Source organism: Octopus bimaculoides, chromosome 1 (assembly GCF_046866305.1).
Source record: "Octopus bimaculoides isolate indiv1 chromosome 1, ASM4686630v1, whole genome shotgun sequence".
NCBI classification, from domain to species: Eukaryota; Metazoa; Mollusca; class Cephalopoda; order Octopoda; family Octopodidae; genus Octopus; species Octopus bimaculoides.
In genome coordinates this window covers 91018292-91032444 of record NC_142928.1, presented here as the reverse complement: position 1 = coordinate 91032444, position 14153 = coordinate 91018292, and the positions used below count along the sequence as shown (strand labels likewise).

Here is a 14153-nt window from a genome sequence, read left to right as displayed (position 1 = left end):
CATGAGTGCCATTTACATGGCACCAGCAATGACCATGACTACAATGCATGGGTTCCATTTACATGGCACCGGCATGACCACAACTACATTGCATAGGTGCCATTTACATGACACTGGTAACAACCACGACTACAATTTATGATGATTCACAGGTGCCCTTTGATGATTATAAATGAGTATTACCATTATACAAGTGATGGTGATCGTTTCCTGTCTCCCATGAAAAAAAAAAAATGTCTGGTCATAGGAAATAAATTGGTTTCAAATTTTGGCACAAGACCAGAAATTTCAGAGAAGGGGATAAATCGATTACGTCAACTCCATTGCTCAACTAATACTTACTTTATCAACCTTGATTGGATGAAAAGGCAAAGTCGACCTTGGTAGAATTTAAACTCAGAACATGGAAACAAACAAAATGCCGCTATGCATTTTGCCTGGTGTGCTAACGATTCTGCCAGCTTGCCTCCCTCGTCATGGGAAATATTACCTTGCTTGCAAACAGGTGGCAAGAAGGGTATCTGGCTATAAAAAAAAACCTGCCTCAACAAAATTTCCATTTGACTCATGAAAGCATTGTAAAGGCAACATTAAATAATTATGATAATAATGATCTTGATAATCCATCAGAGCTGAATGATTAGAAAATTAAAGCAAATAGAATTCATGAGAAAAAGTATTTAAATCTGTCTTCCGTATCATTTTGTACAGGTTCCTTCTTGGAAAAGACATGGTGTTAGAATCTCCGTCATTACATCAACTATTGGTTTTGGTATTCTCTTTCAACACCACTTTGCATACTTAACAGCTATTTTAGGTGAGTTTTTTTTTTTGTTTATTTTTCCTTCTTTTTGTGAGAACTATGTTATATCAGTAATTTCTGTTGAACTTTTTGTCTTCTAGCTGTAAGTATCCATAGAATCTTAAAAGTTTGTGTTAGATGTTTTTTATTTTAAAATAATTGGATGTGTGTGTGTATGTCTGTTAATATGTATGTATATATATATATATATATATATATATATATATATATATATATATATATATATATATATATATATATACATATATACTGCATGACTGCAGTCCAGTGACTAAAATGAGGGAAAGGCGTGTGTGTGTGTGTGTGTGTGTGTGTGTGTGTGTCTGTGTGCGTTCTACTATAGTCTTGGGTCAACCAAAGCCTTGTGAGTGGATTTGGTAGATGGAAACTGAAAGAAACCTGTCATATATATATATATATATATATATATATCTTCGAAACGTCTAGTTAGAATAGAGGCAGCTGACGAAGGATTAATTCCAAGTGGCTATCTGTTTTCCTATGTGTTCGTTCCATTGTCTGTAGCTCATTGTTCTAACGTCCTGTACCCTGATATGCATCTATATACACATGTAGATGTAAGTATGTACATATATGTGTGTATATCATCATCATCATCATCATCATCATCGTTTAACGTCAGCTTTCCATGCTAGCATGGGTTGGACGATTTGACTGAGGACTGGTGAAACCGGATGGCAACACCAGGCTCCAATCTAATTTGGCAGAGTTTCTACAGCTGGATGCCCTTCCTAACGCCAACCACTCAGAGAGTGTAGTGGGTGCTTTTACGTGTCACCCGCATGAAAACGGCCACGCTCGAAATGGTGTCTTTTATGTGCCACCCGCACAAGCCAGTCCAGGGGCACTGGCAACGATCTCACTCGAAAATTCTACGGGAGCCAGTCAGGCGGTACTGGCAACGGCCACTCTCAAAATGGTGCATCTCATGTGCCACCCGCACAAGAGCCAGTCCAGGGGCACTGGCAACGATCTTACTTGGCTTGCCGGGTCTTCTCACGCACAGCACATTTCCAAAGGTCTCGGTCAGTAGTCATCGCCTCGGTGAGGCCCAATGTACGAAGGTCTTGCCTCACCACCTCAGCCCAGGTCTTCCTGGGCCTACCTCTTCCACGGGTTCCCTCAACTGTTAGGGTGTGGCACCTTTTCATGCAGCTATCCTCATCCATTCTCACCACATGTCCATACCAGCGCAATCATCTCTCTTGCACACCACAACTGATGCTTCTAATGTTCAGCTTTTCTCTCAAGATACTTACACTCTGACGGGTATTCACATTGACATTACACATCCAACGGAGCATACTGGCTTCATTCCTTGCGAGCTTACATATGTCCTCAGCAGTTACAGCCCATGTTTCACTGTCATGTAGCATGGCTGTTCGTACGCATGCGTCATACAGTCTGCCTTTTACTCTGAGTGAGAGTCCCTTTGTCGCCAGCAGGGGTAAGAGCTCTCTAAACTTTGCCCAGGCTATTCTTATTCTAGCAGCTACACTTTCAGCGCACCCACCCCCACTACTAACTTGGTCGCCCAGATAGCGGAAGCTATCAACTACCTCTAGTTTTTCACCCTGGAATGAGATAGAAGTTGTTTCCTGTTTGTTTACAGTCTTTATTGCACCTGAACATCTGCCACAAACAAAAACTAACTTGCTAGTTAACCTGCCTTTGATGTTGCTGCACCTCTTATGTGTCCATAGCTTGCACTGGGTACTTCTTATAGAGTTACTACCTACTCCTTTTCTACATACTGAGCAGGGCTATCTACCTGAAGGGCTTTGTGTTTTATCTACCTTCCTACTTATTAGGATTTTGGTTTTAGCTAGGTTGACTCTAAGGCCCTTCAATTCTAGACCTTGCTTCCACACCTGAAACTTCTCCTCTAGTTCTGATAGTGACTCCGCAATTAGGGCAAGGTCATCAGCATAGAGGAGCTCCCAGGGGCAACCTGTCTTGAACTCCTCTGTGATTGCCTGGAGGACTATGATAAATAAGAGGGGGCTGAGGACGGAACCTTGGTGGACCCCTACCTCTACCCGGAATTCATTGCTGTACTCATTTCCAACCCTCACCTTACTGGCAGGATCTCTGTACATGGCTCGCACAGCTCTCACTAACCATTCTTCTATCCCAAGTTTCCTCATTGACCACCAGATAAGGGATCGGGGGACCCTGTCAAAGGCTTTCTCCATGTCAACGAAAGCCAGGTACAGAGGTTTATCCTTAGCTAGGTATTTCTCCTGCAGCTGTCTCACTAGAAATAAGGCATCAGTAGTGCTTTGACCTGGCACGACCCCGAACTGCATCTCATCTAAATTGATTCGCTCCCTAATTAGTTGGGCTATGACCCTCTCTGTAACTTTCATAACTTGATCTAACAGCTTGATGCCTCTGTAATTATTTGTATCTAAAGCGTCACCTTTACCTTTGTAGCAGTTGACTATGATGCTGCTACACCAGTCATTGGGTATGACTCCTTCGTGTATCACCTGGTTCGTAATACGGGTGACTAGGCTATAGCCAACACTGCCAGATATTTTGAGCATCTCTGCAGTGATTCCTGATGGGCCGGGGGCTTTCCCGGTCTTCATACTCTTAATTGCTTTATCTACCCTGGTACTATCAACTCGGATAGCTGGTCCCTCTATTGGGTCGACATACGGCAGGCTCTCTTCCTCCCATTCATTCTCTTTATTAAGCAATCTATCGTAGTGGCATCTCCAGACCTCTTTCTTTGCATCCTCATTTAGTGCAAGCGTACCATCATCCATGCGAACACATTTCTCTCCTACAACATCACTATTCTCTCTCCTACACTGTCTTGCAACACGAAATACCTCAAGTCTTTGGTCCTCACGGCGCAGATATGCATATATATTCTTTGTATTATATATATATATATATATATATATATATATATATATATAAATGAGAATGTGTGTCTGTCTGTCTGTCTGTCTGTGTGAATCCCTAAAACTCGAGAACTACACAACCAATTTCATTCAAATTTTACAGATGCCTTACTTAGGGTTCCAGTTGTGTTTTAGTCAAAAAAGAATTTTAACTCCTTCCAGAGTTCGAGCCCACAGCAACATAATATCTCCTCCACTATTTAAGTATTGCGTGTCAAAAGTGAAACAAAAACACTCATGTCAAATACTTTCACTTTAAAAATGAAACTATTCTACTAACTGAAACAATCACATTTCGATACTGTAATGACAGATACTTTCAGAGAGAGAGAGAGAGAGATGTATATGTATACATATAGATGTATATGTACACGTTATTCCACTAACTGAAACAATCACATTTCGATACTTTCAGAGAGAGAGAAAGAGATGGATATGTATACATATACATGTATATGTACACGTATATGCATAGATATATATATATAGATATAGATCTATATGCATACATGTATATGTATACACATGTGTAGATCATCATCATCGTTTAACGTCCGCTTTCCATGCTAGCATGGGTTGGATGATTTGACTGAGGACTGGTGAAACCGGATGGCAACACCAGGCTCCAGTCTGATTTGGCAGAGTTTCTACAGCTGGATGCCCTTCCTAACGCCAACCACTCAGATGTATATATATATATAGATGTACATGTAATATGTACACATATATACATATATATACATGCATACAGATATCTATACATATATACACCCATCACACACAAACACATGCACACAAACACACACATTAGTCATTTGTTTTCTTATCCAAAACTACGTCAAAAGTACTGAACGGATCTTTATGAAATTTGGAAATTATATTCTATGTATAACGGCCATAACTCCCATGAAAATTCATATATTTTTGATGTTGATGAAATTTTAACCCGAACATAACAGATGAGCATTATTTGTAATTCAACGGTACAACAGTGTAAGACTACCCTTTCAGATATACTTTCATTGTGATTTCTGCAATGTGGTGCATAAATTGTCAAGTAAATGAGACGCATCTTTGCCTCCACTGATTCACTTGCAAAGTGTTGAGTAAAATTATTTCGTTGCAGACCTCCTTTGGGTCTTTTTATTATCACTACGACACACATAGTCCCCAGTTGGTAACATTGATTTCAAGGCCCTCCTAGATGAGAGACTGGCATTCCACTTAATGTCTATGTTCCACGCTGGCATGGATTGGAGAGTTATTAATGTAGAAATATGGTATCGTAGCTACTAACAGTTGAGGGTTGCGTAGTCTAGACGGCGTTTTTAGATTTCATTATTCTCTTTAACCCGGGCAAAGCCGGGTATTTCTGCTAGTATATATATATATATATATATATATATATATATATATATATATATATATATATGTTTGTGTGTGTCTGTCTGTGTTTGTTCTCCTATCAGACAAATGACTGAAACAAGTGAAAGAATAAAGATTAAAAGAATATGAGTATGTGTGTTTAAGGTCTCTGTTAGTCAGAATAAAGCAGGGCAGACCAAGGCATGGTTTTTCTGTGAAGACCAGTTTTTTCTCATGCTTCCTGTCTCTCTCCACATGATGTAGGATTTTACTGGCAGCAAACACATTAAGATGAGTGATGTGCAAACTCACACACACACACACATGCACATACATGAAGAAATTTGTTATATCTTTATGCCTCCAGTATCATAGTACAGTTGATATTGTTGATGATAGATAAAGAATACACTGTAACAGTATTATAACAATCAATATTTCCAACACACTAACTTGAACTGTAAACTGTACCTGAACTTCAAAGACCAAATTATGAACTGCCAACTACATCAGACCACTACTATTTATATGTAGTGGTTCCGTCTATTCCTGTATGGGGGTGTCTATTCCTGTCTCACCACAACAGACTTCTTTCCATTTCTAGTTACAAATCCATGGTTACTAGAAGACACTTGCTCTAGGTAGCACACAGTAGGACTGAACCTGAAGCCACATAGTTGGGAAGTGAAACCTATCCAATCTTTGCACCTGAAACCTATTCTTCCCTACTTGTTATTCACTCCCTGTTCTTCATTCATCATATTCACCCCAATCTTTATTCCCCCATCTCCCACCTTACACATTTGCAAACTTTACCCACCTATACTCCCAGTTCTTCTGCTTCCATTCACTTCTACTCACCTCATAACTTGAGGTTCACCTAGACACCTCTTCACCACTTTTTTCATCTCTTCCTTGCTTCACCCTAATTACTTCCCACCCTCTCTTCTATAATATGGGTTGTCATGTAGCCCACCTTTTGCAAGAAACCTGCTAACATAAAGCTACGTTTCTTGAGTTTTGTAGTCTTGGGAGCTGATGGCAGCACATATTTACTTGACATCTTTAAGTGTTAGTGACTGTTAATGAAAGAAATGTAATTTGGGAATTTATACTAAATAAAGAAATATTAACTTAAGAGAGACAAAAGCATGTTTGCATGAATAAAGAATTATCTCGAAATCTCTTGGTATTGATTTGTTTGGTGCATTGGCCTTCATAGGTTTGTTAGTTGAGAAAGACTTGTTTGACACCTCAAAAGTATTTAGTAATGAATATTAATGAAGTATAATGTGGAAATTACATTATTAAATTACAGTGATGTATAGAAAATGTTAATGAATTTGAATAACATCATAATCCTCATGTAATGTCTATGTTCCATCGGATGGTTCAACAGATCCGTTTAATCCAACAACTATATTGTGCTCCGATGTCTACTTTGGCATGGTTTCTATGGTTGGATGTCCTTCCTAATGCCAACCACTTTACATCGTGTACTGGGTGTTTTTTGCTTTTTCATGCCAATATTGAGGTTGTCATGCAGCTTGCAAGACTATGACCCCCAAAGGATTGGGAAGTCAGATTTAAAATTATGAGAGAAAATGGGGTCAGAACTGAACAGGTTCTTGTAGAAGAGCTGCATGGTTACTCACATTTCATAGGGGTATGAGAAAATCATCAATACGAACAGCAAAGATGAGGTGTCCAGGTGGTCTTTCAAGGCATGAGGTGAGCAGAAGTTGGGAGGTGGGTTGCAAGGTTGTATGGGGTGTAGGAGATAAAGAGACTATATGTAAGGACAAATTCGGCATTACTTTTATACAGTCTAATCTTAGTCATAATGCTGTATTTTTTAAACTTCCATTCAACAGCAGTTCTACAGATACAAATACATCATAATCATTTGGATCTAATATATAATCCTTTGTTAATAGTATTAGCAAATTAGCAACATAAAGAAAATGATGGTGACACTTGTTTACAACTATCACACAATATTAAGATGAGGAAGCAGAAACATGCATTCACTCACATATATGCGACAAGCTTCTTTCAGTTTCTGTCTCCTCAATCCACAAGGTTTTGTTTAACCTGGGACCATTGTGGGGGATACTTGATCAAGGTGCCACGCAGTGGAACTGAACCCGAATCATTGTAGTTGGGAAGCAAACTTCTTAACCATGCAACCGTGTTTGTGGTGTGTGTTATGTATACACACATGCTCTTGTGCGGGTGGCACATAAGACACCATTTCGAGCATGGCCGTTTTCGTGCGGGTGACACGTAAAAGCACCCACCACACTCTCTGAGTGGTTGGCGTTAGGAAGGGCATCCAGCTGTAGAAACTCTGCCAAATTAGATTGGAGCCTGGTGTTGCCATCCGGTTTCACCAGTCCTCAGTCAAATCGTCCAACCCATGCTAGCATGGAAAGCGGACGTTAAACGATGATGATGATGATGAAGGAGAGAGAGAGATGTGTGTGTGTGTATTTACTTTGAGTGATGTAACAACATGAAAACCTGTTGTATTGTTTATGTTACTGTTTTTAAGAACTTTTTTATGCCAATACATACATACATATATTATGAAGTCTTGAATGTTTTCAGCAATATACATAATAATTAGAAATAAAGCAATTGAAGACTCACCAAAACATGTAGCTAAATAAATAAATCTTTGTTCATGCGTGTGTGTAACAATAAATAATTGGATTCTATTGGAAATTGATTTATTTATTCAGTCTATGGCATGGCTTTTTTCATTTCCAACTTTGGACATTGGGACTTATTTACATAGGACATCAATTATTTTGTATTTCACTACCAATTTCAACCATTTACTTCTTTTAATTTCAGATACTTCATAACATTCTTACAAAAACAGGAAAACAAAAAATATTCAATAATATTTCCTTTTTTTTGTATCTCTATTCAGGTTCAATTGGAGGGACGCTTCTCTTGTTTATCCTGCCCTGCATCTTTGAATTGTCTCTCTGGTGGAAAAAATTGTCTGTTAAAGTAATAATCAAGAATGTGTTTATTGCATTGTTTGGTCTTGTTGGCAGCTGTCTTAGTCTGTATTCCATCCTAAGAAAGATGAGCCGATCCTGAAGCCATCCAGATAACAGTTGCATGACATTGCATATCAGCTTACTTGGTCAGAATGTTTGGCAGTGTGTATATATATATATATATATATATATATGCGAGTCTCTGAATCTATTTAAAATGTTTAACTAAGAAACAACAGCGAACATATCAATCACTGATGTCAGAAAATTTCTGCTGTACCATGTTGGAGACAAGTAATTCTAGAGTAACAAGCCAACTTTTGCGCAGCTGTTTTTAGGTACCTGGTTAGTACTGCTGTTCCATTGTTATTCTTAACGTCATTGAAATCTGTTGTAAACTCATATAAATGACAACAGCCAAATCACCTTAATATTATTGAATATTATTTTCTGGTTGATCTCTCATTCTTTATGAAGAAAAAGCTTTTATTCGCAGAATTTAAAATTAGTATTTATCTGATATTTTTTTTTTTTCAAGTAATTCCCTTTTGTTTTCTTAGCAGTGTTTGCTCAATTTTTAAGAAAAAGTATATATTATTATTTTTTTTTTCTGTTTTTATATTTAATATAGATTTCTTTTCAATAAGACATGACATAAATTAAATTAAGTAAAGAAAAAGAGTTAAGGAATCGAAAGATAAACATATTTTCATTCTTTATTAGAATGGAAGCCAAAACATACACACACGAAAAGCATATCATGAAATTGTTTTCTTTTATTTTTTTAATTAATGGCATATCGAGAAAAGAAAGCATTCAGTTTTTTTTTTTTTTTCTGAGGAAATAAATTTCGTAACTAATTGGTGGAAATTGGTGAAATCAGTTTTTAAATACAATGGTAAAAAAAAATGAATGAAAGATTTTATTTATTTATTTGATAACACATTTGTGTGATATCACCGAAATAAAAAGGCACACAGTGTTACATAGATATGACTGTGTTTCTTAATTTTATATAATATATATATATATAATGTGCATGTACATATATGTATATGATGTGGAGTGTGTATATGTATGGTGTGTGTGTGTGTGTGTGTGTATGTGTATATATATATATATATATATATATATATATATATATATATATTATCCGAAGTGTACAGTATTATATATCCATCATGGCTGATCTTACCAATTGGTTTCGTGCTAGGAGTACAATAGAGTGTTAGATAAAAATCCAATTATATAACACTACACTCATCAGAGGCAGCCGATATGGAATGAAATATGGCAACTGCGTGTGTGTGTGTGTATATATATATATATATATATATATTATATATACATAAATTAAAATCCAGAGAATGGATTCATTGGATGTTTTCCATCCTTGAAGGTGGTTTTTTAACATCTATTTAAATATATTGCATATATATATATATATATATATATATATATATATATATATATATATATGTATGCATGTATATGCAGTGTATGTATGTATGTGTATGTATATATATATGTATATGCAGTGTGCATATGTGTATATATATGTAAGCTGTGTGTGTGTGTATATATATATATATATATATGTATATGTTCTTGACTACTATGTAGTCTAATAAAATGACAAAAATTGAATGTCACCTTTCCATATTTTCATTTGTTTTTCTTTTTCTCTCTTTTTTTTTTGTACTATTTGAGATTGTAACATTTGGTTTTATTTCCAAAAATCACCAATGTAAACTGTGTGAATGTCATCATATCAATATTGGGACCAATGGAAAAATAAAAGTGTAAATTTTGCATCTGTGTCCTGTTCCAATATTCAAATTTATTGAAATTTATAACAAAAAAATAAGATAAAGCAAGGAAAAAACTTTTTATAAACAATATCATAAGTCTTTTTGTTGTTACTTATACATATTATGTATATGTATGTATTTTATCCTTTTACTAGGTTTCAGTCTTTGGACTATGGCCATGCTGGGGCACTGCCTTCAAAATGTATTCAATATTTCATTGAACTGATATGTTTCTGTTGATAGGGCAAAATATCTTAAGATGAAGACCATAACAGGTAATAAATTAGTTAATAAAGCATGGCCAAGAATTGATAAATAATTATGTAATCCAGCTGCTAATCAGAGAAATATGTGTGGTCACTTCGAGGTAATTTTTAAAAAATGAATTGTCATTATTGTATGACTAACTCTGTCTAGCAAGGAGTTGGTGCTTGCAAATCCTGAATGGAAGGTTATCTTTATTTGTTAATCTCCAATTTTGTATTAGTGTTGATCAGACAAACTGACTGAAGTTTTCTCCTTGTTATAAAACTGCTGACTGAACAACATGTAATTTGATTTTACTGATCTGTATACTAGTATTCGTTTTAAAGTTGGTACAAGATCCTCTAAGCTTCAGTTAGAGAAGTTAGGCCAAAAGTAATAAAAAAGGGTTAGATAACAGTATATAAGGCAACACAAATGCTTATATATATATATATATGTACATTATAATTCAATAAGAGGATAAAGTCTTTATAAGAATTTATCAAGTAGTTAGCATGAAAAAACCTCATAAGGGAGGAAAAAAAAACATCTTTTATCCCTATAAATATATTTAATTTATATAAGGGCATTACTATACAATAACGTTATTGTATAGTAATGCCCTTATATAAATTATATATACATTATATATATGTGTGTGTGTGTATGTATATATTTATTCAAATATGAAATAGAAGCAGCACTGGTGCGAAAAACATTATTGATCACATATACTTAATGTATATGTTATATATATTTGCTGGTAGGCTGTGATGAGCCAGGTGTTAAAACACCTGTGAGTCATGGACAGGCAAAACAACTCGCCCTGGACTTCATTCAGGAGTGTTGGACATCTGTTTCGTCAATTTTGTGGCTTATCAACATCACATACCTGAACTAAATTGGAGGTGACTCATACTGCCAATCCATGACTTATATAAGCATATAGTGTGAAACCTATGTATGTGATGAACAGGGATGTGCATGGAAGAGATTAGCAGAGGCTGGATAGAAATGGCATTAAAGCAAGAGAATGGTTAGAGGAGGATTAAAGAAGATATTTTAGTGAGTGAAGGATTTGACTAAATAGTTATATGAGAAAAGACTTAGAGCTAAAGAGAAAATTGTAAAATAAAAGAAATTTATTTAAAAGAAAAAAAGACAATATTGGCAAGGAGTAAATTTTAATTGAATATTGGTGATGTTTTAAGAGAAATAGGAAAATGGGATATTAAATTATGAATTCATCACTTCCTTCTGAAACCTTAAATAATTGCTAACCTAAATATGCACCTGCATATGCACAATGTTAAAAATTTTCTTTACATTCTATAATTTAATTTCTTCTGAAATACTGTGACAATACTGAAATGTAAATCAGAAATATTGTCCAGTTCACACAGCAATATCCCTTTCCATAAAAAAAAAATGACATTTTTTCTAATAAAAAAATATATTTTTTCTTTTTTTCTTTCCTTTTTTGTTAAAAAAATGCCATGAGTTAGAAATACTTGTGTGTACAAGTAAATAAATCTACATATTTTCTCATTAAAAATCATTAAAAAATCCCCCAGTTTTTGCTTTACTTATTTTTTGTTTTGTGTTGCTGTTGGTTGTTTAAAACACAGTGCAAATGTTTTAAACAATATTCCATTGTTTATTGCTTTTGTTCATTATGTGTTCATTTGTGTAATGTTTTTTTTTTCCTTACTGGCATTAATTGAAGTTTTGTCAGCTTCCATCATTTTTGCATACACATCAATAGAAAATAACTGATTAACTTTTGAGTTGTGTATGCTTTACTTGTAGACTAGGCGTGTTTTATCATGCTCGTAGCATTCAGGAAGAACTAAAGGGTCACTTCTAGTTCTATCTCTGTTCTTATTCAGGAATACTGTCCTTTTAAATCTGTAGGTTGCTCTGTGACTTATAGAGTCCTTCTACTTGCTTGTATACTCTTTTACTTGTTTCAGTCATTTGACTGTGGCCATGCTGGAGCACCGCCTTTAGTCGAGCAAATTGACCCCAGGACTTATTCTTTGTAAGCCTAATACTTATTCTATCGGGCTCTTTTTGCCGAACCGCTAAGTTACGGGGGACATAAACACACCAGCATTGGTTGTCAAGCGATGTTAGGGGGACAAACACAGACACACAAACATATAAATATATATACATATATACGACGGGCTTCTTTCAGTTTCTGTCTACCAAATCCACTAACAAGGCTTTGGTCGGCCCGAAGCTATAGTAGAAGACACTTACCCAAGGTGCCATGTAGTGGGACTGAACCCTGAACCATGTGGTTCGTAAGCAAGCTACTTACCATACAGCTGTTCACATTTTGGTGTTTTCTACAACTGGATACACTCCGTTACCAACTACTTTACACAGCATGTCGGGTTTATTGTAAAAACACAAATGAGACTTTATGCAAAAAGAACTGAAGTATCCCTAATTACAAAAATTTATATGTATGTACAAGGCTTCTACATTTAAACTTCTCTCTCCCCACTTCTCTCATAATTATCTGTAGAATTTAATATTAAGCTAGTGGCAGTTATTAGGCAAGAATTAAGTTCTTATTTAGTATTATTTTATGTTCTATATGGCCATGTAGTTAAGAATTGCAGGTTTAATCTCATAATATGGTACCGCTGGCAAGTGTCTTTGACTATAGCCATAGGTTGAATGAAGGTTTGCGAGTGGTAGGTGGAAACTGAAAGAAGCTCATCATTTATATACATATATACATATATATATATATATATATATATATATATATATATATATATATATATATATATATATATATATATATATATGTGTGTGTGTGTGTGTATTTATATATATATCTATATATATATATGTGTGTGTGTATGTATATGTATATATGTGTGTGTGCATATATATATATGTGTGTGTGTGTACATATATATATATATATATATATGGTCTAAAACTGATATTTTTGGGAAATAACTATCTTCTCTTGAAAAATTTTGGCTTTTTCATTACTGTAGGACACAACTAAAATTTGCCAATTGCCTTGATGTTTCACTTGACTCAAGAATTCAGCATCTACAATGCCTACTAGAAAGACAGCAAAATCCAGTATATTCAGAGACAATCTAACCATCCCAAAAGCATAATTAAAAGTCTAATTAGGAACATATCTCTTAGATTTTCTTCTAATGAGAAAATACTCAAAAAAGTAGCTCCTTATAACGAAGTTCTCAGTAATAGTGGTTATAAGGAAAAAGTAAAATAACAAACACCACACCAAAATAAATAAAATGTAAGAACAGAAAAAGGAAACTTCAACATACAAGTCTCCACACCAGTTGCCAAATTTCTTTTTCAGAATACTCGATAAACACTTCTACCATAATCACAAGTATCATAAACTAATTAAACTATTTAAGACTGTCATATTCTATAACCAACAACTTCAAAAAAATTGTGCAGGAGTGACTGTGTGGTAAGAAGCTTGCTTCCCAACCACATGGTTCCAGATTCAGTCCCACTGCATGGTACCTTGGGCAAGTATATTCTACTATAGCCTCAGGCCGACCAAAGCCTTAGGAGTGGATTTGGTAGGCGGAAACTGAAAGAAGCCTGTCGTATGTATATATATGTGTGTCTGTGTCCCTCTCACCATCGCTTGACAGCCGATGTTGGCATGGTTACGTCATCGTAACTTAGCTGTTCAGCAAAAGAGACCGATGAATAAGTACTAGGCTTACAAAGAATAAGTGCTGGGGTTGATTTGTTCGACTAAAGGTGGTGCTCCAGCATGGCTGCAGTCAAATGACTGAAATAAAAGAAAAATATACCTTCTGTAACGGTTATTTAGATGGGAGTCTGTGGTCAATAATTGTAACGATGCCTGTTATAGTAGTTGTAACAATATGCAACAGCTCTTGTCACATCAGAAGGTAAGTAGTTCTTTCTAGTC

General features: G+C 35.4%; 1 protein-coding gene across 9 annotated transcripts in view; it reads left to right on the top strand.

Moving 5' to 3' along the window:
- Nucleotides 1-11763, top strand: part of LOC106874233 (uncharacterized) — a 59894-nt gene extending 48131 nt beyond the window's left edge. For all 9 annotated transcript variants that reach the window (XM_089353893.1, XM_089353932.1, XM_089353902.1 and 6 more), the window contains 2 exons: nt 712-817; nt 8063-11763. In XM_089353893.1, coding sequence (XP_089210019.1) covers nt 712-817; nt 8063-8238 — 282 coding nt within the window. In that variant the 3' untranslated portion in view covers nt 8239-11763. The remainder of the gene's footprint in view (nt 1-711; nt 818-8062) is intronic.
- The last annotated feature ends 2390 nt before the right edge of the window (nt 11764-14153 follow it).